The sequence below is a fragment of the Neoarius graeffei genome, chromosome 27, assembly GCF_027579695.1.
Source record: "Neoarius graeffei isolate fNeoGra1 chromosome 27, fNeoGra1.pri, whole genome shotgun sequence".
In the NCBI taxonomy this organism is placed as follows: domain Eukaryota; kingdom Metazoa; phylum Chordata; class Actinopteri; order Siluriformes; family Ariidae; genus Neoarius; species Neoarius graeffei.
The window spans coordinates 50,561,898-50,587,426 of NC_083595.1; the positions used below are offsets into that span (position 1 = coordinate 50,561,898).

A 25,529-nucleotide genomic window follows, 5' to 3' on the forward strand; every position below is an offset into this window, starting at 1 on the left:
ATTGATGTTAGTATATGGTGATTTAAACAGTAAATATCTTGACGAGATATAATAATTTGGCGACGAGTAGTAAGGCAACCCACTGATGCTGTCAGATGACAAAGAGAGAGCAGCGATAGAGGCCCCGGATGAAGTTCGACAGGAGGCAACGAATGCGAAAATGGCCGTGCTTCTTGGACACATAGATGCCTACGACGAATCGTCGGAGCAATGGTTGACGTATGTCGAAAGGTTTGAGCATTTTGTTGAGGCCAATGATGTTCCCCCCGCAAAACAAGTAGCAGTATTTTTGAGTGTTATGGAGGCTACTACTTATGGCCTGCTGCGTAGCTTGCTGGCTCCAGATAAACCAGGGAGTAAAACGTACAAGGACCTGGTGGATGCACTGAACGCCCATTTTTCTTCAAAGCCCATTATCATTGCAGAGAGATTCCGTTTTCACAAACGCAATCAGAAAGAGGGGGAGAGTGTAGCACAGTATGTGGCCATTTTGAAGAAGTTATCGGAGCACTGTGATTTTGGCACACATTTGCAAGATGCCCTGCGTGACAGACTCGTGTGCGGACTGAACAATGAAAATATTCAAAGGAAACTATTAACTGAGGAAGCGCTCACATTTCAACGAGCCGTAGACACGCATTGTCAATGGAAGCAGTAACGAGAGAATCGCAGCACTTAAAAAGTTCCCTGAAAGTGCATGCTGTGTCATTTTCATCACCACAGGGGGGCGACAAATGTTTTCGTTGTGGCAAGGCAAATCACAATGAACGTGACTGTTACTTTAGAGAACAGCAGTGCCACAACTGCAACAAGAAAGGCCACATAGCTCATATTTGCAGAAGCAAAAAGAGTGACCAAAAGTATACAAAACCAAAGCAGGACATTAAAATTAAACCAAAGAAATACCATGGTACAACTAAAGGAAAAATTCACAAAGTTGAGCCCAACTCTTCGGATAGCGAGAAGGAGTCTGCATCAGACTCGGACTCTGATATGACTCTGCATATGGTGTCAACACTAATTAGGGACACAGAGCCAGCGAAGGTGGTTAAAAGAGTAAATGCAGCATCGTCCATGATAATGATTAAGCCAAGGATTGAAGGTCAGGCGATTGATATGGAGCTGGACACTGGGGCAACAGTATCCTTGATTTCAAGTGAGTTATATGAAGCCAAATTTGCACATATGCATTTACGCAAGACTGATATCGTTCTGAAAACCTACACAAGAGAATTACTGCAACCAGAGGGAATGTTTAAAGTATGGGTGAAATTCAACAAACAGAAAGCGAGATTGCCCTTATATGTTGTGAAAGGGAAGTCACCTCCACTCTTTGGCCGTGAATGGCTAAGAAACATCAAGTTAGACTGGCGTGAAATCAAGACAGTGAGAACTGGGCACAAGGCTAGTGAGACTCTTGAAAATGTCCTAAATCGTCATGCTGAAGTATTTAGTAAGGAATTGGGAACGCTGAAGGGGTTTGAAGCCTTGCTGACCCTGAAGCCAGGTCAGCAGCCAAAGTTCTGTCAAGCACGTGTAGTGCCGTATGCATTAAGACCGAAGGTGGAAGCTGAGATAGAGTGCCTATTTCAGCAGGGAGTGATCTCCCCAGTTCAGTTCAGTGACTGGGCAACCCCCATAGTGCCTGTAATTAAGAAGAATGGTGGCTTGAGAATATGCGGAGACTTTAAAGTTACTGTAAATCCTGCTCTGTGTGTTGAACACTATCCGATACCTCGTATTGAGGATCTGTTTGCATCTTTGTCTGGTGGACACCGTTTCAGCAAACTGGACCTTTTGCAGGCCTTCCTCCAGGTACCAGTTAGTACAGACTCAAGAAAATATCTCACAATCACCACCCACAAGGGCATGTTTGGCTACAACCGCTTACCATTTGGAATTACGTCCGCTCCCTCCATTTTTCAGAGAATAATGGATCAAGTGCTACAAGGACTTCCTAATGTCCACTGTTTTCTTGATGACATCCTCGTCACGGGCTGGGATGATGTACACCACCTGAGAAATCTAAAAGCAGTACTGAGTCGTCTTGAAAAATTCGGTCTCCGAGTCCAGAAGGAGAAGTGTGCATTTTTCAGGAGCTCACTTGAGTACTTAGGTCACATAATTGATTTAGCAGGACTCCACAAGTCCCCTGACAAGATCCAAGCTATAGTGGACGCTCCTGTGCCAACCGACACAAGTCAATTACGCTCTTTCCTAGGACTCATTGACTACTATGCATGCTTTGTTCCGAACTTGTCAACGCTTCTCCACCCATTAAATGCTTTGCTACACAAGGGTGTTAAGTGGGAATGGTCCAGGAAATGTGATGAGGCTTTCCACAAAGCAAAAGAGCAGTTATCCAGTAAAAGTGTTCTGACACACTATAATCCGAGGCTTCCAGTTATACTTGCCTGCGATGCCTCACCCTACAGCATTGGAGCAGTCATCTCCCACTGACTGCCCAATGGTGAAGAGTGACCCATAGCCTTCGCTTTTCGGACGCTTAGTAAGGCAGAGCAAAATTATGCTCAGATTGAGTGAGAAGCGCTAGGAATCATATTTGGAGTCAGACGTTTCCATGGTGAGATGGTGTCAACCGGTCACTTTCCATCAGCCAAGGACTCTGATGATAGCCTGGCACCGTATCTCACACGAAAAGACGAACTCTCAGTACTTCCGGGTTGTTTAATGTGGGGAAATCGAGTAATTGTTCCACCCAGGTTACGCCAGCATGTCCTAGAGGAACTACATGTAGGACACCCTGGTGTGGTCAAGATGAAAGCTGTGGCGAGAAGCTATGTGTGGTGGCCAGGCCTAGATGTGCAGGTCGAGGAGAGATGCAGGGCTTGCATCTCTTGTCAAAGATGTCAAAAGAACCCTGGCCTCACACCGCTGCACCCATGGCCCTGGCCCACAGCTCCGTGGCAGCGAATTCACATTGATTTTGCCAGACCTTTTGAGGGCCGCATGTTTTTTGTAATCGTTGACGCCCACTCCAAGTGGCCTGAAGTCATCTTGATGGACTCAACATCATCTGCAAAAACTATTGAAGTCCTCAGATGTCTTTTCAGTCATTATGGAATACCAGAGGTCCTCGTTAGTGACAGCGGGCCTCAATTCACATTGGAGGAGTTTGCCAACTTTTTAACATCGAATGGCATTAAGCACAAACGCTCAGCTCCTTTTCACCCCGCGATGAACGGCTTGGCAGAGCATTTTGTACAGACATTTAAACACTCCCTAAAGTCATCTAGAGGAACAGCTTCTATCCAACGACAACTTGATGCCTTCCTACTGCAATACAGAAACACTCCCCATGTCACTACTAAAGAGACGCCCGCCATGCTATTCCTCCATCGCAAGCTTCACACTCATCTTGATCTATTGAAACCGAGTGTGGCAGCAGTGGTGGATCAAGCGCAGGAGGCCCAACAATACTACCGGGACACACATGCAAAAGCCAGAACATTCAGTGTTGGTGATCCGGTTCTGGTTCAGGACTACCAGAAGGGGGAGGGAAAGTGGATGACTGGAACAGTTACATCTCAAGCAGGACCGATGTCGTACGAGGTCGAAGTTGGATCGAAACAGCAGTGGAAACGGCATGCAGACCAGATGATGGCTTGCCACCCCAGCATTGTACAGTCTACAGCTGACCCACAACCAACATCCACCACTGTCAGTCCGACAGTGACGACTGACACAGGTGATATGCAAGAGACACCCCTCCCTGTCCCTGTAACAAGCTCGCTGCCTCCGGGTCAGTCAGACGCCACACACACTGACACCGCAACCCCACGACAGACATTTGATAGATATCCAAGACGGATCTGTAAACCACCAGATAGACTGAACCTGTAAACAGCTTGCTAAATAATTGTTTGGACTGTTCAGTTAGAGAGTGCTTTCTCAAGAAAGGGCACAATAATCCCTCGGCACACTCAAGGTGATGGGGCAGTCTACCCCCAACCTTAGTTAGGATATTGTTTAAAAAGAGAGAATTCCCACTGTACTGTTTGTTACAGATTTTTGAATTTAACACACCGAATTACATGTTGTCATCTCTCAATACCTGTTTACCGGTATTCACAGTTTTGGAAATAGCAGATGGCCTGACTGAATAAGAGGGGAGGAGTTGTGATGTATTGGCAATTTATGCTGGTCGCACCATACCAGTAGGGGATGCTCTCCTATGTACAAATGTATTGAGTTGTTCCGGGAAGAATAAACCAGTGTGAAAATACAGCAACCAAGTGTGCAGAAGTGTCTGTGAGAATTGACATATTGATGTTAGTATATGGTGATTTAAACAGTAAATATCTTGACGAGATATAATAACTAGCATGTTTGCTAACTAAGTAGTAAGCTGAATAGCGAACTTCCTGAAACCTACAGACACGCTGACTCTCGTGATCTTGTCATTTGAAAATGGAACCAAAGTAAGATTTGGTCTAATCTAAGGGACTCGAATGGACACTTGCTGGATGGAAAGCAGGAATAATAGATGGCCAAGGAGCACAGATTTCTCTGTGACCCCAATTTTTAAGAGGTCTTTAAGTCTTATTTTTATGTGTGAGGAAATAAACTGACGAGGATATAAAGTTTTAATATTGCATATAAATAATATGTGGGTTTATGGCCACTGCTGTAAATCAGGAGAACGAGATGAATGGCTGTGTGTGTGTGTGAGATATTAGCATGCCTGTGGTTGCTGTACGGATCACTGGAGCAGAAGGGGGATTAGTCTCGTCTCATGGTGCAAGGTGGCAATACAAAGAAATCACCAAACACACTCACTGCACAAACACTACAGTTTAAACCATGTGCATGCATAAACCTATCATAACTCTTTAAACCGACATAACATAACCCTTATGACAACCGTTATACAACAAAACTTTTAAGGGCTTTTGAGCTCCTCAATTTTTGGGAGATCGTGAATTTGAATCCAGTGGAGCAAAACGATGACGCTAACCTGTTGTGCTACATTATGAAAGTACAGTAATTAGCTACCGGTACCAATCTCGCCAAAATGTTATTACATTAGATTCGCTATCCAGCTTTTTAGCCATAGATTAGGTTTCCGTTCAACCAAAACATGGGACTGGGCAGCAGCACATTTGTCCACTCATGTCATTTCATTGTGGCTTCCGATAGTTTGCATGGAAGTTATTTTGTACTTTCAGATTCAATACAGAGAAATTGACTTATCGTACATTTTCAATCAGGATAAAAGTACAAACGAATGATTTTATCACTCCCAGTGTGTTATAAGATTAGTCTGGACACTGTAGGGTTTCTGTGTGTAGAGTTTCGTGACTCTGTGTTTAGCTGCTGATGAGCAGAGTGATGGGAAATGCAGAGATGCCTACTAGTACGGATTGGCCGTATTTTGTACGGAAAAGTTACGTAAATACGATGTTACGGCAAACAGTGTTATTCTGTACGGAATTATTATAAAGTCTTAAAAAATTCCAGTGAATTATTTTTAAATGTCCAAGCGACTTTTTCAATCCATGCGCGATTCACGGCTATTTATTTTTACAACAACCACATATGCTGTGTGTGACATGCACAGATTCCGCACATTTGTTCGCGCTATTTTCGATACGGTAGAATGGCCGTGCATTACACCCAGTCAAAAGGGCAATGGATACGTGCACTGCAAACTGTGTAGAACTGACATTAACATCACTCATGGTGGTCGCGATGACTGCACACGGCATGTCAACTACAAAAAAAAAAAAAACATATGGAGTATGCTGAAATGGCGAGTCAGGCGGAAAGTAAATCTGGGGGTATCCAGCAGTTTTTTACGAAATCTGTGGATGAAAAGACACGGAACGTGACACTTGCTGAAGCGGTGATGGTTGACCTGTGCTTGGAGTTGAACTTGCCAATTAGTGCCATGAAATGTGAGTTAAACTTATTCAGTTTCTTTTTACATGTCTGATTTTTATTCACTGAAATATCAAACACTGGCTGGACTTCTTTAATTCAAAGTCTTTTCAGTGTTGCAAGTGCAAATGTACATGTAGTATGATCAAAAACAGAATTTTATGATTAGTGCTGTTGGGATTGTGGCAAAAAATTGATCATTCCACTGTTTTAAATACAATTATAAATGTCATTTTATTCAGTGTCTCTTTTGAAGCATTATACTGAAGTATTTATATATTGGGACATTAAGATAACAATGTCGGACTCTCTTTGGCATGAAATAAGAAATTATTTTTTAATTTTATTAGAATCCGTTAACAGGTAGAACATTTTGCCAGGCAATATAATATAATACTTTTGAGGAGTTACATTCAATACCAATGATTGGTAGTCAACCGTAATGTCTGCAAACAGGGAACACTATTGTATTTAGAAAAATGTGATATATTGTATGCTCTAGAAATTTGTTGAGTGGAAATTCAGTTGAGATGGCTGCTCGCGTTTTGTTTATTCAATTCACACAAAACAGTTCTTTTTAATAATTTAAATGTTAAACATATTTGTATATATACCTCTTTATAATGGAAATGTGCATAAATTAATGTTACTGAAAGTCATTCCAAAATACTGAAAAATGTTTTCAAGAATACTGAAATTCAAAATTTGGGGTAGGCATCTCTGGAAATGGGGGAGTGTGAGCCCCCTGCTTGGCAAACAGTTCACACGTTTCCACAATAACATTCGTACAGAGATAAAATGGTCGGCACAACTAAAGCTTTTTTTATCATAAATAGAGGATATTGCACGGTTACATGAAGATATGAAGTTTATTTTCGAGTGGTGAATGTATATTTTTCAACATGAAAAGATAAACTTCATATCTTCGTGTAACCGTGTAACGTTCTTTAATTTTAATTTTGAACCAGTTCACCATTTTGACAACACGCATTTAGTCAGCAGGAAAACACTGGGAGTGACATCATCGGCATGAAATATCAGGAATTATTATACATACAGGACGCGTTTTCAATGGAATAAAAATGTGTTCTATTCCCTTCTAGCAGGTTGTGTTCATTTGGTTTGATGACATGCAATATAGTTAGCGTATCGCTTATCCTATGTGTATTACATCACTCTACCCAATGGAGAATGAGCGTTGAATATGGTTTACGTTATTGCATGGTTGTCAAGACAACATGACATCACACATCAGAGACATAAAACTTCAGTGCTAGCGAGCGACTGGGACAATTTGTAAACAAACATGGACGCCAGGTTTGCGTCGTTAAATACGGAAGATTTTGAGAGAATTTTGAAAGAGAAAGGCCCCGGTCACACCGCCCGAACTTTGCTGGAGCGTTCCTTGAACGGTAGGGAGGGGGGGCCGAATTTCGACAACGCTCGTCACCGTGCACAAAATGGGAAAAAAAATCGAAAACACGGGCGTTGGCTTAGCGGTGCACCGCTGAAGCCGGCGTTGCTTTAGCGGTAGCGAGCGGTAGCGAGCGTTGGTATAGCGGCGTTCTGCGCATGCGGGCTTTGGCTCGGCGGGGGTATAAAGTTGGTTTAGCACCAATCATAGCAAGTCTCTCAGCATCCATGGTGATACAGTTTTACTGTAACTTTGAGCAAATTCGATATACATGAGGTCTGAACTCAACGGCAGCTCGATTCCAAATGAGCTCCTGGTCCATTTCTCCCCGTATTCACGGGCGCAGATAGAGGGGGGGACGGGGGGGATTCGTCCCACCCAGATTTAAATTCACTTCGTTCGGTCCCCCCCACTTATAGGGAGGAAAAAACGTCGATGCTGTCTTTCTTTGCATAAGGCAAGCCTCACGGAAAAATCAAAAGACTAATTACCATTCGGTTTATTGAGGTGCACAGCAGTACATACATAGTTGCAACAACTCACATAAAACAAAACAAAGACTGATATTCGGTTGGTTGAGCTGCGCAGACTGCACAGGTTGCGAGCTCGAGCTTGGTTGCTATGGTAACCCACAACAAGCTTGACAGGCATATCGGGGTTGGGGTTGGTTTGCTGGCAGCTTTGTCCCCCCCAGTTTTTTTGTCCCCCCCAGTTCAAAAAACGTATCTGCGCCCCTGCCCGTATTTATAGCCAAATTCTGGTCCCGCTCCGACACCTCTATACCAACGCCAAACCAAAGTTCATCGCCGCCATGGATAGCTGCTTCAACGCCCGACACCGTTCCAGCAACCCCGTGTCCGCTCGTAAAACGCTTACAACCGCTCCACCAAAGTTTGTGCAACGCTGGCGAAGCAGCGGTGGTCCAGCGTTCAAGATTTCTGCATTGGCCTAGCGGACCCAAGTGTCCACAAACTTGCGTCTAGCGGTGCCAAACTTTGACTGGGCGTTGGTGGAGCGGGGGTGAACTTTGCCGGGGCGGAAAATTGCCCCCTCCTCACCGCTCGCAATATTTTGTGCAGCTCAAAACTTTTGGAGCGGTAGGAGGGCCCCTCAAGAAACATCAGCGGTGGCCGAGCGTATACGGCGTTGCTTTAACGGGGGCCAACTTTTGTTAAACGGTGGTGAACGGTTACGAGCGGTGATGAATTTTTTTCACCGCTCCAGCAAAGTTCGGGCGGTGTGACCGGGGCCAAAGACACGTTGAACACCCGAAATGAATGTGTATGTATAATAATAATCTCATCTCATCTCATTATCTGTAGCCGCTTTATCCTTCTACAGGGTCGCAGGCAAGCTGGAGCCTATCCCAGCTGACTACGGGCGAAAGGCGGGGTACACCCTGGACAAGTCGCCAGGTCATCACAGGGCTGACACATAGACACAGACAACCATTCACACTCACATTCACACCTACGCTCAATTTAGAGTCACCAGTTAACCTAACCTGCATGTCTTTGGACTGTGGGGGAAACCGGAGCACCCGGAGGAAACCCACGCGGACACGGGGAGAACATGCAAACTCCGCACAGAAAGGCCCTCGCCGGCCACGGGGCTCGAACCCAGGACCTTCTTGCTGTGAGGCGACAGCGCTAACCACTACACCACCGTGCCGCCCTATAATAATAATAAAAATAATAATAATATCGGCTGGCTTGTTTCGTGGTCTATCAGATATATATTCCATTCAGCTACTTGTCTTCGACTCGATCAATATTATGCTCGCTGAATGGAATATATCTGATAGACCATGAAAAAAAGCCAGGCTATATTATTTAAATACGTCACTCAGATACGCCATGAGTTTTTCAACACGAGAAGATAAACTTCATATCTTCAAGCCGACGTGTGATTTTCTTTTTATTATATCGACACATTCACAAACAAAAAGTACCCAAATTTATCAAAACAACAAACTCATCGATTTCCTCAGGAGCGACAGATAGAGATTTATATCCCAGATGGTGCTTGGATGAAAAATACGAGTGTTGTATTTCTCAGTAAAACACTCGTGCCTGTATAATACAACACTGTGTACAACTTCCATAATAAAATTATAATATTATAACATCAGAAACAAATAAAAAAGGAAAACTCATGAAAAACTGCAAATTCTTTTTCATTCCCGAGTGTGAGCCATTCAGCACGAGTGTGGAGTGTGACGTCCACAGAACATGGACATCTGTTTTTGGGTGTAATTTTTTCCATTGTGGTTAAAAGAGACCAAAATTGTTGCTCTGTTTTTGTGGATAAAGTTCAAAGCTGATGTTATCTTGAGTCCATATTGCTACGTGTAATTTTTCTGTGAAAAAAAAATGTCTGTGTTTCTGTATGGTTCCAGTTCATGCCTCACAGGGCGCGGGCTCTGAGCACTGACTGCATGACGCCTCACGGCACCATCCTTCACCAGACGCTGGACTTCGACGAGTTCATCCCGCCCATCCCCCCTCCGCCGTACTACCCTCCCGAGTACACCTGTACCCCCGTGCTGGAGGGACAGAGGTACCATCGCACCACGAAACACACACACACACTATACAGTCTACTCAAGAATTATTGGCACCTTCAATATAATGTGCACAGAGGATCGTTTACAATAAACCTTTATATGCAATGATTAGAAACTTTCCCTCAAACAAATATCAATATTTTCTCTTTCAAATGCACTCGGGGTCAGTCTATTACCACCTCAATGTTGATTATGTTTCTATAATTTCATCACACATCCTGAAGTGTTCTATTCCTTTAATACCACAGCGATTTGCCAGTGGTTTCATTTATTAATTAATGACGCGTCATATTTTTAAACTATGTACAGTTGCATTTAACATTGTGGAATGTGCATGGAAAAAAATGCAGCTCGTCATGTGATCAAGAAACAGCAAACCGTACACTCCTCTGTTCTGAAGATGTCGGGAAATGTAATGTTCCAGCTTCACCTTCGACTGTTTCAGAACGCTGACACTGGAGACTCCTGGTGTTAATGTACAGAAAACTACAAATCAAATCAAATGGGTTTTTTACATGATGTTTTTAATACTTTTATATGGAGTGTACATTATAAAAGTCCCTGTGAATGAGCTGTTACTACAGAAACGATAACATTAGAACGAGTGCATTAATACAGGATAAAGTTGTGATTTGAATTATGGCCGGCGTTACTTACAGAGACTTTAAACCTGAACCAAAGCAGAAGTTTCTGGAACTCTGCACTTACCTGATGTGGAAAATGTAATAATTTTGTGCTCGCAAATGGAAACAGAAGGAGAGAGAGAGAGAGAGAGAGAGAGAGAGAGAAGGGGGCAGAGAGAGAGAAGGGGGAGAGAGAGAGAGAGAGAGAGAGAGAAGGGGCAGAAAGAGAGAAGGGGGGGAGAGAGAGAGAAAGAGAAAGAAAGTGGGGCAGAGAGAGAGAAAGAGAGTGGGGCAGAGAGAGAGAGAAAGAGGGGCAGAGAGAGAGAGAAAGAGGGGCAGAGAGAGAAAGAGGGGGCAGAGAGAGAAAGAGGGGGCAGAGAGAGAGAAGTGGGGGCAGAGAGAGAGAAAGAGGGGCAGAGAGAGAGAAAGAGGGGCAGAGAGAGAGAAGTGGGGGCAGAGAGAGAGAAGTGGGGGCAGAGAGAGAGAAAGAGAGTGGGGCAGAGTGAGAGAAAGGGGGCAGAGTGAGAAGTAGGGGCAGAAAGAAAAAGAGGGGCAGAGAGAGGGGGGTCAGAGGGAGAGAAGTGGGGCAGAGAAAGAAGAGGGGGCAAAGAGAGAATGAGGGGCAGAGAGAGAAAGAGAAAGAGGGGCAGAGAGAGAGAGAAAGGGGCAGAGAGAGAGAAAAAGGGGGCAGAGAGAGAGAAAGAGGGGGCAGAGGGAGAGAAGTGGGGCAGAGAGAGAAAGGGGGGCAGAGAGAGAAAGGGGGCAAAGAGAGAAAGAGGGGGCAGAGAGAGAAGTGGGGGCAGAGGGAGAGAAGAGGGGCAGAGAGAGAGAAGTGGGGGCAGAGGGAGAGAAGAGGGGCAGAGAGAGAGAAAGGGGCAGAGAGAGAGAAGTGGGGGCAGAGAGAGAGAGAGAAGTAGGGGCAGAGAGAGAGAAAGGGGGCAGAGAGAGAGAAAGGGGCAGAGGGAGAGAAGTGGGGGCAGAGGGAGAGAAGTGGGGGCAGAGGGAGAGAAGTGGGGGCAGAGAGAGAGAAGTGGGGGCAGAGAGAGAGAGAAGTAGGGGCAGAGAGAGAGAAAGGGGGCAGAGAGAGAGAAAGGGGGCAGAGAGAGAGAAAGGGGCAGAGGGAGAGAAGTGGGGGCAGAGGGAGAGAAGTGGGGGCAGAGGGAGAGAAAGGGGGCAGAGGGAGAGAAGTGGGGGCAGAGGGAGAGAAGTGGGGCAGAGAGAGAAAGAGGGGGCAAAGAGAAAGGGGGCAGAGGGAGAGAAGTGGGGGCAGAGGGAGAGAAGAGGGGGCAGAGAGAGAGAAGTGGGGGCAGAGAGTGAGAAGAGGGGGCAGAGAGTGAGAAGAGGGGGCAGAGAGAGAGAAGAGGGGGCAGAGAGAGAGAAGAGGGGGCAGAGAGAGAGAAGAGGGGGCAGAGAGAGAGAAGAGGGGGCAGAGAGAGAGAAGTGGGGGCAGAGAGAGAGAAGTGGGGGCAGAGAGAGAGAAGTGGGGGCAGAGAGAGAAGAGGGGACAGAGAGAGAGAAGTGGGGGCAGAGAGAGAGAAGTGGGGGCAGAGAGAGAGAAGAGGGGGCAGAGAGAGATAAGTGGGGACAGAGAGAGAGAAAGGGGGCAGAGAGAGAGAAGTGGGGGCAGAGAGAAAGAGGGGCAGAGAGAGAAGTGGGGGCAAAGAGAGAAAGAGGGGGCAGGGGGCAGAGAGAGAGAGAAAGAGGGGGCAGAGAAAGAAAAAGAAAGTGGGGCAGAGAGAGAAAGAGGGGGCAGGGGGGCAGAGAGAGAGAAAGAGGGGGCAGAGAGAGAAAAAGAAAGTGGGGCAGAGAGAGAAAGAGGGGCAGCGGGCAGAGAGAGAGAAAGAGAGGGCAGAGATAGAGAACAAGAGAGAGAGACACACAGAGAGAGAGAACGAGAGAGACAGACAGAGAAACAGGCAGACAGACACAGAGAGCAAGACAGACAGAGAGAGAGAGAGAGCAAGAGAGACAGACAGAGAGAGAGAGAGCAAGAGAGAGAGAGAGACAGAGAGGCAGAGAGGGGAGCAAAGAGAGAGACAGAGAGAGAGAGGGGCAGAGAGAGAGAGAGTTAATGAGGAAGACGGGAGTGGAGACTCGAGCAAGCAATATGTTTGTGTGATCAGAAATATGTTGGAGGAGAAAGTGAAGAGAACGAGGAAGTGATTTGAGACAGAAAGGCGCGCAGATGTTCGACACCATACAGTGGTGCTTGAAAGTTTGTGAACCCTTTAGAATTTTCTATATTTCTGCATAAATATGACCTAAAACATCATCAGATTTTCACACAAGTCCTAAAAGTTGATAAAGAGAAGCCAGTTAAACAAATGAGACAAAATTATTATACTTGGTCATTTATTTATTGAGGAAAATGATCCAATATTACATATCTGTGAGTGGCAAAAATATGTGAACCTTTGCTTTCAGTATTTGGTGTGACCCCCTTGTGCAGCAATAACTGCAACTAAACGTTTGCGGTAACTGTTGATCAGTCCTGCACACAGTGGCGGTTCTAGACCAAAATTACTAGGGGGGCCGAGGTGGGGCCAGTGTTTTTTCAGGGGGGCACATAAGGAAAAAACATGGCAATATTTAAGCGTTCAAAATGTTTTGTTTAGTTTATTTAAAACCAAAACAAAATACATTGAGCATAAATACAATGAGATAAACATTCTGTCTCAATAGCCTAAACATAAAATAAATTGTGCTCAATAAATCTTAAAACCATGTTTCTCTTTTTTGTAAAAAAAGATTTCTATTTTTGCATACAATGAACCTTTTATCTGTCCAATGACACTTTTTAAATTCACAGCATGAATGAATTTTCTTTTTCACAGCATGAGACTTGAATGTACAATCACTATCTTTATCTAAATCACACTGTCATCATCTCACTCTTTCTTTATGTACAGCAGGGGGGAAAAATAGAAAGAAAAAATAAATTCACATACAGTGGTCTCAGAATCACCCTATAGCATTCACAGCAGGCTGAAACACTACAGCAACAAGATTCTGCGATTGTGACTCCTTGAGAAACGGTCTACAAATGCATCAAGGTTCAAAGCCTTGGACCTTCTGGATTCAATGCTGAGCACACCAAGATTGCTTAGACGCTCCTCACTAATGGTGGATCGGAGGTACCGTAGGTCTTCACCAGTTTCAAAGTGGAGAAACTCCGCTCACAAGAGGCAGAGCTCACTGGGAGTGCCACAGCTATTTTGCATAGTCTAAAGAGCTCAAAAAATACTTCTTTATATGGCTCAGTGAAAAGTGTCAACGCTACTGTATCTGATGGCTTTTCAATCAAAAAACTTCGGACGTGACAGCTGTTATCACTCGTCCGAAGTTTACAATTCACGCTGCTGCTGGTCTTTCTGCTGCAGGTAACAGTGTGCGTGTAGCGCTTTAAGGAGTCCGTGTAGAACACTCCGTCATGTCAGTTCCGATCTTCGAGCCAGCGCACGTCGAAATTAATAAATCTTATTATCTGTTCAGCACAGGGGCCACAACAGGGGCCAGGAGCAATTTTACAGGGGCACTGGCCCCCTCTGGCCCCCGTTTAAAACCGCCTATGCCTGCACACCAGCTTGGAGGAATTTTAGCCTGTTCCTCCGTACAGAACAGCTTCAACTCTGGGATGTTGGTGGGTTTCCTCACATGAACTGCTCGCTTCAGGTAATTCCACAACATTTCCATTTATTAAGGTCAGGACTTTGACTTGGCCATTCCAAAACATTAACTTTATCCCTCTTTAACCATTCTTTGGTAGAACGACTTGTGTGTTTAGGGTCGTTGTCTTGCTGCATGACCCACCTTCTCTTGAGATTCAGTTCATGGACAGATGTCCTGACATTTTCCTTTAGAATTCGCTGGTATAATTCAGAATTCATTGTTCCATCAATGATGGAAAGCCGTCCTGGCCCAGATGCAGCAAAACAGGCCCAAACCATGATACTACCACCACCATGTTTCACAGATGGGATAAGGTTCTTATGCTGGAATGCAGTGCTTTCCTTTCTCCAAACATAACACTTCTCATTTAAACCAAAAAGTTCTATTTTGGTCTCATCCGTCCACAAAACATTTTTCCAGTAACCTTCTGGCTTGTCCACGTGATCTTTTGCAAACTGCAGATGAGCAGCAATGTTCTTTTTGGAGAGCAGTGGCTTTCCCCTTGCAACCCTGCCATGCACACCATTGTTGTTCAGTGTTCTCCTGATGGTGGACTCATGAACCTTAACATTAGCCAATGTGAGAGAGGCCTTCAGTTGCTTAGAAGTTACCCTGGGGTCTTTTGTGACCTCGCTGACTATTACACACCTTGCTCTTGGAGTGATCTTTGTTGGTCGACCACTCCTGGGGAGGGTAACAATGCTCTTGTATTTCCTCCATTTGTACACAATCTGTCTGACTGTGGATTGGTGGAGTCCAAACTCTTTAGAGATGGTTTTGTAACCTTTTCCAGCCTGATGAGCATCAACAACACTTTTTCTGAGGTCCTCAGAAATCTCCTTTGTTCGTGCCATGATACACTTCCACAAACATGTGTTGTGAAGATCAGACTTCGATAGATCCCTGTTCTTTAAATAAAACAGGGTGCCCACTCACACCTGATTGTCATCCCATTGATTGAAAACACCTGACTCTAATTTCACCTTCAAATGAACTGCTAATCCTAGGGGTTCACATACTTTTGCCACTCACAGATATGTAATATTGGATCATTTTCCTCAATAAATAAATGACCAAGTGTAATATTTTTGTCTCATTTGTTTAACTGGGTTCTCTTTATCTACTTTTAGGACTTGTGTGAAAATCTGATGATGTTTTAGGTCATATTTATGCAGAAATATAGAAAATTCTAAAGGGTTCACAAACTTTCAAGCACCACTGTAGATGGAGACGTTTTGAATTAGCGCTGGTCTCGGAAAATAGAATGTCAGTGTCAAAACGTCACACCTCTGTCCCGCCATGCCGGCTGTCCCTTTGACACAGACATCAATTCCGACTCTGTTACTCCCAGTCACTCCAGCTCAGAGGCGGAACAACACAGACCCCGTGTTCTGCATTTGGACTCTTTATACAGAACGCGAGGCAGAATAAAGGCGTAAGATTTCCACCATGAACAGGCTGTGGGAAAGGAGCTCTCTCTCTCTCTCTCTCTCTCTCTCTGTGTGGGTGGGTTTTGTAATTTCAGTGTAAATCCTCCATCGATTCTCTCGCCCTCATAAAAACCCACTGATGAGTCACCTTGGCCCTGGGTCACACTCACCCTTCAGCCGTTAATACAGAATAAACCAAATAACATACGTGTTCCAAACTAAAGATCACGTTCCAGACATGACTTTTGGAAGCGTTGAGAGATCATGGAGAAGAACAGGACAGCGTTTTATACCTCAGGAGTACGAAATAAGGAAAACAAAGTGAGGAATTGGAGAAAAAAAAAAAGAATGAGATCCTGCAGCAATCAATGCCATATCCTGACGAAAAAAAAAGTTTAACGTTTAAGATCAAGTGTTTCTAATTTTCTCAGGATTCATTTGTATTAAAATTATACAAAAATTCCACAACATTGTCTGCGTTTGTTTGATCAGATTCTCATTCACTTTTCGAATAGCGTAACATCCGTGAAAGACGGTATATCATCTAAAAAGTTTTACTGGGTTTAATAGCACAGCTCTGTCACATTCTCAATTCTGATTGGTCGGAACATGGTGGTTAATTTTCTATAACAGCAGCTGTGACAGTCATTCCAGCTGCAAATCACAGAGGCTTTCACATCAAGAATCCACTTAATATAATAATAAATTAATTAAGTAATACACTAATAAGAAACAGATTTTTTTAACAAAAGTTTGTTATATAGCAAAGGAGCCACATTAATACTCACCGTGTTTCCATTAACCTGCTTATTGCACAATTAGAAATATGCAAACTAAAAAAACACGAGTAAAGGAAACCTCAGTGTCAGAGGGGGAGGAGCTCTCAAATATCACAAACACAAAATGATAAAGCAATATTTTACATATTATTGATATTTTTGAAACATTTTCCGCATTTAAGTCACATGACATGGCATGAGGAGCAAATGGAAATGGTATGTTTCAGAAAAAAGGGCGCTCTGGAAGAGGAAGAGGAGAAACCCGGCTTTAATGAGGTGGGCGAAGCCATGGCCTAACGGTTAGAGAATCAGCTTCAGGACCAAAAGGTTACTGGTTCAATTCCCTGAACCAGCAGGAACGGCTGAAGTGCTCTTGAGCAAGGCACTGGATAAGATCGTCTGCTAAATGCCTGTAATGTAATAACATCACTCGGTGGAAACATAAACCATTCACAATTGTGTTTTGTTGAAATTTTTACCATATCGCTATGGATATGGTGAAGTTTTCGATTAGGAAATATGTATTTTACATTTATGGAAGGAGTCTCCAGTGTCAGTGCTTTGTAACAGTCAGAGGTACGACACGGGAACGTTTATTTTGTCCTTGGAGTAGTATTGTGAAAAAAAGTTGAATGTTTAATGAATGTTCTTTGTCAATATCAAAAAAAAAACAAAAACGTGATTTTAAAAAAAAGTGTCTGTCACATGACCGTTCTGTATTTCATATACACTCACTGGCCACTTTATTAGGAACACCCCTACATCCACCTGCTGTTTGTTTTTCTGCAGATCCCTAATCAGCCGATCCCTTGACAGCAGCAAATGCGTCAAATCACGCAGATACAAACCAAGAGCTTCAACTAATGTTCACAACGTTGAAACATCAGAACGGGAAAAATTGTGATCTCACAGTGAAGTGTGGCTTTCTTTCACTGTGGCATGGCTGTTGGTTTGAGCCAGATGAGTATTTCAGAAACTGCTGATCTCCTGGGGTTTTCACACACAACAGTCTCTAGAGATTACACAGACAGAATGGTGCGGAAAACAAAAAACACTGTTACCCCTTTTCCACCAAATCAGTTCCAGGGCTGGTTCGGGGCCGGTGCTGGTGCTGGTTCACAACTCGTTCAACTTGCAAGCCAGCTGAGAACCAGTTTGCTTTTCCATCGCTTGCGGTGCTAAGCGGAGCCACGTCATTACGTCGCTGTATACGTCATTACGTCGCTGTATACGTCATTATGTCGCTGTATACGGAAGTTACGGCGCTACGTTTACATAAACCTTGGCGCGAATATCAAAGCAAAAACAACACGGAAGAAGCAGCAGCAGCAACAACAACAATAATAATAATGGATGACTTCGCGTTTGTACAGCTGCTGCTTCTCGTCGCTTAAAAATGGCGATCTTTCGCGGTCTTGTTTTTGTTGTTGGTCTTAACAGCTCCCCCTCCGCTGACATAAGCGGTTCTTTCCTCTGGCCCAGCAGAGAGTTGGTGCTAGCCTGGAACCGGTTTTTCTGGCCCCAGAACCAGTTCTTTGTCAGTGGAAACAGAAAACCCGGTTCCAAACTAAGCACTGGCCCCGAACCAGCCCTGGAACTGCTTTGGTGGAAAAGGGGCATGAGTGAGCGAGCGAGCAAGAGTTCTGTGGGTGGAAAAAACAAACACCTTGTTGATAAGAGAGGGTCAGAGACCAGAACATGGACAGATTGGTTCAAGCTTTTTTGCCAGGAAGGATATAGTAACTCATATAATCACTCTTTACAAGTGTGGTGAGCAGAAAAGCATCTCAGCATCAGGGGCGGTTCTAGCCATTTTGGGGCCCTAGGCAAAATACAGACATGGGGCCCTCAAAAGTCAGTCTTGAAACACGCTTACAGAATAATGGTCATCCCTACTTGGCACATGCCATATCTCCTTGCTGTAAATTCAGAAAAAAAGATAGCAAACTGCCACTAACGATGTGCCCCAAATAAGCTCCACAGTGAAACAGGTTTGAGATTACTCCAGCATTTGCCAAAATTCTGACAGTGTTTATTGCTCAGATCAAACCAGAAAGAGAGAGAGCGACAAGGCAAACAACAGAAGAAGAGACAGTAGAGAGAGAGAGAGAGAGAGAAATTTTAAGAGTCAATCTCCATATTTTAATAAAACAAGGATATCTGAAATCCGATTATTATTTTTACTCCACAGATACATATTACCAGATATAAAATGATCTTATTCTTATCAGAAGTAGAACACAAATGGGTCCATATTACCAGATACACATTACCAGAGATACAAAATGATCTTACTGTTATCAGAACTACAACACAAATGGATATTACTCTATCGAAACCTCTACATTTCAGTGGGATAAGACTGATGCCAAGATAAATGTACGAGAGAGAGAGAGAGAGAGAGAGTGAGTGAGTGAGTGAGTGAGTGAGTGAGTGAGTGAGTGAGTGAGAGAGAGAGCCATTTAGTGACGGGCAATACAGTGGTTGAGAGACAGATACAGAGGGATTGTGAGTTTGTAAAGGATGCAGCCAGTACATTATTGAAATGTCCTTAATCTTCAAAATTCCATTGTTCATGTATTCCATCACCATTCCATAATGGGGTGTAGGTGGGGGGGGTAGAGAAAAAGAAAGGTATGAGTTTTTAAAGGTTGCAGCCAGTACATTACTGAAAAGTCCTTAATCTCCAAATGTCCATTGTTCATCATAATCATATGAGAAAGAAAGTCCTACTTGTTGCTGGCTTCTCCAAAGTCTTTTGGAGCACAAGGAACACATTCCTCAACAGAGTCAACAGCGGAGGTTGAGGCCGTAGCAGACTCAGGCGATTTGAAAAATGTAGTTAGTTTCAGAAGTGCAGCTGCATTCTTTTTGCTTTGTGCCCTTTTTTTTCGTTTAGCGCAACCACTCTCATAACTGCGCTTCATCTTGTTTACAGTTCCCTCTGCTTTGGTTTGAATTTCCGTCACGCACCTGTCTGCGTCATCAGATCATGGACTAGTCCAATGTAAAACAACCAGGGTGTGTGTGTGTGTGTGTGTGTGCTGGGACAAATACTAAATACACATGAATTCGATATTCTGATGCTATTTTGGTGTGTTTTTCCATTTATATCATTGACTACTTAATATCAGAGACAAATTAAGATTACATATATATTGTTTGGTGTTTACCGTGACAGGGCTGACTGTTAGGGCCCCCGGGGCCCTAGGCAACCGCCTTGGTTTGCCTAATGGTAAGTCCGCCCCTGCTCAGCATGCAACAGCAGAACAGAAGAACACATTGGGTTCCGCTCCTGCAGCCAAGAACAGGGATCTTCGAATCAAGAATAAGTTCCTATTAAAGTGGCCAGGGAGTGTATCATGTACAAATCAACTCAGAATACATGCTGTGGTCTCAGTGTGAGTTCAGACTGAAATAAGTTTTCTTTCGTCCTTCAGAGGTCTGCATCTCGACTTCCCTCACTCCCCCTTCAGTGCCATCTACGGCGTTCCTATTAACAGCCCAGGAATCGTGTATCCATCCGAGCTTCCTCCTCCGTACGAGTCAGTGGTGGGTCACACCCCTGCCAGCCAGGTAACACACACCTTTACTCACCTGCAGCTCTCACTTCCTTCAGCTAATCAGGAACTGGATCGTGTTTTGTTTGGTGAAAAGAGAACGTGTCTAGAAAATCTCTGACACATTCACAAGTATTTCATAAATCTTTTCAAAAGCAATGCTGGAGTATTTATCTGACTTTCTCCTTATATTTAACAGTTATTCCACGAAATCGAGTCGTACATGAGCCGATAGCCGACGAGGCGCATAGCACCAAGTTGTCTATAATCCATGTACGACGAGATTGAGTGGAATAACTGTTTTATTCTATCCACATTCACTGGATTTCGAGAAACAGAGCATTTTTATTTTTAAATTTTTGCAAATTCAATAAATAAAAACTTTATACAAAATGTCCGACAAAATCATTTCCGCTTAGAATGTAAACAAACCGGCGAAATGACAGGAGCAATTTGTGAAAAATACGATAATATTTCTTGGAAAATAAAAAAGGTATGTTCTTACCATTAAATACTTTTATTCCATATTTTGTTGCGCTTTTTTTGGGGGGGGGGGGTCGTTTTCAAGTAGAGTTTTTATTTCATCCTCGGTTGGTTCGGTAACACGCTCTATCATTGTGTTTTTCTCTACTCATGGTATATGAGCTGATATCCTAATAGTAGAGTAGCCAATCAGAGCGAGCGATTGCTCATATCCAATGAATATGGATAGAATAATGTGAGTTATTAATTTGTTTTTATTATCAGTACATTGATAACCCTACAGTATGTCGGAGGTATACGCAGTGTTTCTTAACGGTTCGTTACTCAGTGTGTAAACCTCAGTGTTACGCTCCAGGCTAGCATTGGGGCTGAGAACAGAAACATAAGATGAGAAATGTGGGTGAAAATAGGAACAATAGCACAAATTATCTTTTATGAGATTTACTACGGAAAACATTTACAGTCACCAGTATAACACACAAACCCAAAAGTTACTCCGCAAAAGGAAGCTGTCATTCATACCTCTACAAAAAAGGTGATGAATCATGTTTAGTATCCCTTTTCTCCCTGATGAACAAAAAAAAACAGACCCAACAAAAATGGCAGCCAAACCATACACCCAGTGACTGGGGTACTGTGCAACAGTCTTAGGCACATGTACGTAAACAAATGCTGTCGACCAAAAACGGCTTAAAAAATAATGAAATGTTTCAACATTAAAAAAAACCCAACCTATAAACAGTAACCAGTAAGCCATAATAAATTTTAACAGTGTCAATATTTGATGTGAGACAAAATTCCTTTTGCTTTGAAAAAATAATAATAATAGTAATCTCCGGGGGCGGCACGGTGGTGTAGTGGTTAGCGCTGTCGCCTCACAGCAAGAAGGTCCGGGTTCGAGCCTCGTGGCCGGCGAGGGCCTTTCTGTGTGGAGTTTGCATGTTCTCCCTGTGTCCGCGTGGGTTTCCTCCGGGTGCTCCGGTTTCCCCCACAGTCCAAAGACATGCAGGTTAGGTTAACTGGCGACTCTAAATTGAGCGTAGGTGTGAATGTGAGTGTGAATGGTTGTCTGTGTCTATGTGTCAGCCCTGTGATGACCTGGCGACTTGTCCAGGGTGTACCCCGCCTTTCGCCCGTAGTCAGCTGGGATAGGCTCCAGCTTGCCTGCGACCCTGTAGAACAGGATAAAGCGGCTACAGATAATGAGATGAGATGAGTAATCTCCGGTCCAGTGAGGTCAGTTTTATGCAGAAATGAGCTGTAGGTTTTACTGAGCATCTTCTAGAACCAGCCACAGTTCTTCTGGACACGCTGACTGTCACATTCGCTTCTTCATTTTGCACCAAAAATTTTCCAGTAGCCTTCGTTATGTTTTCTTTTTAATCTATAAAGTGCTCTCTTATGGAATATGCTGCTCAGACATATTACAAAAAAAACATTTCTATAACATTTAATTTTGTGCTGGAAAACGAGCGAATGTTTGGAACTCGCAAATGTTTTTGTAACGTTGTGACTTGATAATGTACGGTAGAAGTCATAAAATAGAAATCTATAACAAAGGGGGCTAAGACTTTTGCACAGGACTGTATATAATCTGCTTTCAAGTCAAAGGGTTCAAGCAAATCTCTAAATACACAAGGGGTCATAGAACACAATCGATCATAACTATTTATCCATTCTCGATAGCGCTTATCTGTTAGGGTCATCGGGGAAGGTGGAGCCAATCCCAACTGACTTCAGGTGAGAGGTGGGGCTCACCGAGGGCGGGTCACCAATCAATCACTATGCCCACATTGACACCTAGAGGCAATATAGAGTTGACACTTGACCAAATCTACATGTATTTGGGAAGAAACCCACTCAGACACAAGGAGAACATGGAAACTCTAGTGAGGTTTGAACCCAGAACCTTCTTGCTGTGAGCTTACGGTAATAACAACTGCACCACCACTCTGCCCTCAATTGTAACAAAGCTACAACATCTGGGTCAATGTTTTAATTCTAAAACATTGATATGGTAAGAAGCCTCCTCAGGCGACCACAAACCCTGAGTAGAACAACTGCCCGAAGTAGTAGCCCATCCCCTTCCAGAAGCATCTGTGTTAAGGACAAGACCTACATTAATGCCATGGGAGGTTGTAGGGCTCCAGCTTGTGACACCATTGCAAAAGATATTTGGTCATGGCCGGTAGAACGTGAGAACTGGCTGTCCGCAGCGCATGTAGCTGGAATTCGAAATACCACTGCAGATCATTTATCACGCCAGTTGAACCCTGAGGTAGAATGGGAACTGAGCCCTAATGAACGAGTGAGATTTGGGGAATAAACTGTCTTTGAGGTGCAATACTGACAAAACGGCATCGAAATGAATGCAATTACGCTTGTCTCATCTCATCTCATTATCTGTAGCCGCTTTATCCTGTTCTACAGGGTCGCAGGCAAGCTGGAGCCTATCCCAGCTGACTACGGGCGAAAGGCGGGGTACACCCTAGACAAGTCGCCAGGTCATCACAGGGCTGACACATAGACACAGACAACCATTCACACCTACGCTCAATTTAGAGTCACCAGCTAACCTAACCTGCATGTCTTTGGACTGTGGGGGAAACCGGAGCACCCGGAGGAAACCCATGCGGACACGGGGAGAACATGCAAACTCCACACAGAAAGGCCCTCGCCGGCCACGGGGCTCGAACCCGGACCTTCTTGCTGTGAGGCGACAGCGCTAACCACTACACCACCGTGCCGCCCAATTACACTTGTGTTTAAAATAAATAAAAAACAAGAAACCAGCATGGAAAGCAGTTCATCCTAAAAGAGGTAAGGAAATGATTTCACAGTGAAGAAGATTCAGTGATCAGTGTAAACGAGTGTGAAAGAGAAAGAGAGATTGTCATCTGTGATAAATGCCCATTATTAAGGACACGACAATCTTTTCCTCTCCACTCGACCTCGTTCCCTGCTGACCTCCAAAGACCTAATCTCGCAGCGTGCCGTGCTCACGTCTCAAATCACGCCACATAAAAAGTCCCATGACAGTTTCATTTGTGCGAGGACCGTGGACACAAACCCTCGACCCCTTGAAATGTCAATAGATCAGCGGTTTTATTTTATTATTTCGTCTTTGTTCGCAGGCATTCCTGTGTTTGTAATACAGTTTATGAGACGGCTGTCCTGGGGATTTGCAATCTTCCGAAAGCGTTAGTCCTTTTCAATTACTCTCATTCATCTGTGCAAAGCCGTACTGAAGAGCTCTTCTCATGCACTCGTAGCCGAGGAAAAAAATAATCAGAGTGGGTTATAATTTGTGCTTGAGCAGCACCGAAGCTCAGTCAGGAGGAATTCTATGGCATTAATAAAAAGAAGAAAGGACACCAATTTTGGAAAATAATTCGTTTGATTTTCTCTCAGCGGATGCAACAGCAAGTAATGAAAGCACTGAGAAACATTGTGTGTGTGGCTGGTGATTAAATGTGGCACAGGAATCAATCCGAGTACCACGTTCTTTTCTTTTATTATTAATGCCTTTTTAAGAATCCAGACAGGAATATTGATTTGCACGTAACGCTGCTGTCTGGTCTAAATATAAATAAGATTTTGAATAGGCAGTGGATTATTTATGGATGACGTCATGACTAATTTGAATAATAACCTCATCTCATCTCATTATCTGTAGCCGCTTTATCCTGTTCTACAGGGTCGCAGGCAAGCTGGAGCCTATCCCAGCTGACTACGGGCGAAAGGCGGGGTACACCCTGGACAAGTCGCCAGGTCATCACAGGGCTGACACATAGACACAGACAACCATTCACACTCACATTCACACCTACGCTCAATTTAGAGTCACCAGTTAACCTAACCTGCATGTCTTTGGACTGTGGGGGAAACCGGAGCACCCGGAGGAAACCCACGCGGACACGGGGAGAACATGCAAACTCCGCACAGAAAGGCCCTCGCCGACCACGGGGCTCGAACCCGGACCTTCTTGCTGTGAGGCGACAGCGCTAACCACTACACCACCGTGCCGCCCTTTGAATAATAATAATAATTTTACTTTTATAGTGCACAGGCTGCATGAATATATGATCACCTGCGCATTACAGAATTAACTTTAAAACATTATTCTATCCACATTCACTGGGTATGAGCAATCACGCGTTCTGATTGGCAACTCTACTACTAGGATATCAGCTCATATACCATGAGTAGAGAAAAACAAAATGGCAGTTTTATGAAGTATTTAAAAGAAACAGAAATAGCTAAAAGAATATAGTTTTTGTTTGTTTGTTTGGGGGGTTTTTTTCCCTCCAATATCTCCTGTTCCACACTCCAGTCCAATCTGTGGCAGTAATGCACTTTTAAGTTGGTTTGGCAACCACCAAAAAACCCTAAAGAAGAAGAACAACAACAATAAAATGGCGGAGCGTGTTGCTGAACCAACCAAGGACGATATAAAAACTCTACTTGAAAACAAAACCCCAAAAAATACAAAAAAAAGCAACAAAATATGGAATGAAAGTATTTGACGGTAAGAACGTATCTTTTTTTAAATTATTTTTCAAGAATTATTATTATCGCATTTTTCACAAATTGCTCCTGTCATTTTGTCGCTTTGTTTACATTCTAAGTGGAAATGATTTTGTCAGACGTTTTGTATAAAATTTTTATTTCTTGAATTTTCAAAAATAAAAATGCTCTGTTTTTCAAAATCCAGTGAATGTGGATAGAATAAAACGGTTATTCCACTCATTCTTGTCATACATGGATTATAGACAATTCGGTGCTATGCGCCTCATCAGCTATCAGCTCATGTACGACTCGATTTCGTGGAATAACTGTTAAATATCTACTTATTAAAAGCTAAGAATGTACAATAATATAGAACTTGAGCTAAAACTACAATAAAACTATGATAAAGATCAATACAAAAATAATTCTAATTAGATCTTAATTATAAAAGCGAGCTTAAATAAATGCGTTTTCAAAACATTTTTAAACTCGTCTAGAGTTTTACACTTACAAATACAACTTGGTAGTGAGTTTCATAGTCCAGGGATGGAAGCACAAAAGTCCATGTCCCCAATGTCCTCTTTGTTCGTTCTCT

At 43.6% G+C, this 25,529-nt stretch overlaps 1 protein-coding gene across 1 annotated transcript in view; it reads left to right on the top strand.

Moving 5' to 3' along the window:
- Nucleotides 1-25,529, top strand: part of fam189a1 (family with sequence similarity 189 member A1) — a 364,309-nt gene that overhangs the window by 314,983 nt on the left and 23,797 nt on the right. Inside the window, exons 6-7 of the mRNA XM_060911073.1 lie at nucleotides 9,714-9,874; nucleotides 19,823-19,958. Of these exons, the coding sequence (XP_060767056.1) occupies nucleotides 9,714-9,874; nucleotides 19,823-19,958 (297 nt within the window). The remainder of the gene's footprint in view (nucleotides 1-9,713; nucleotides 9,875-19,822; nucleotides 19,959-25,529) is intronic.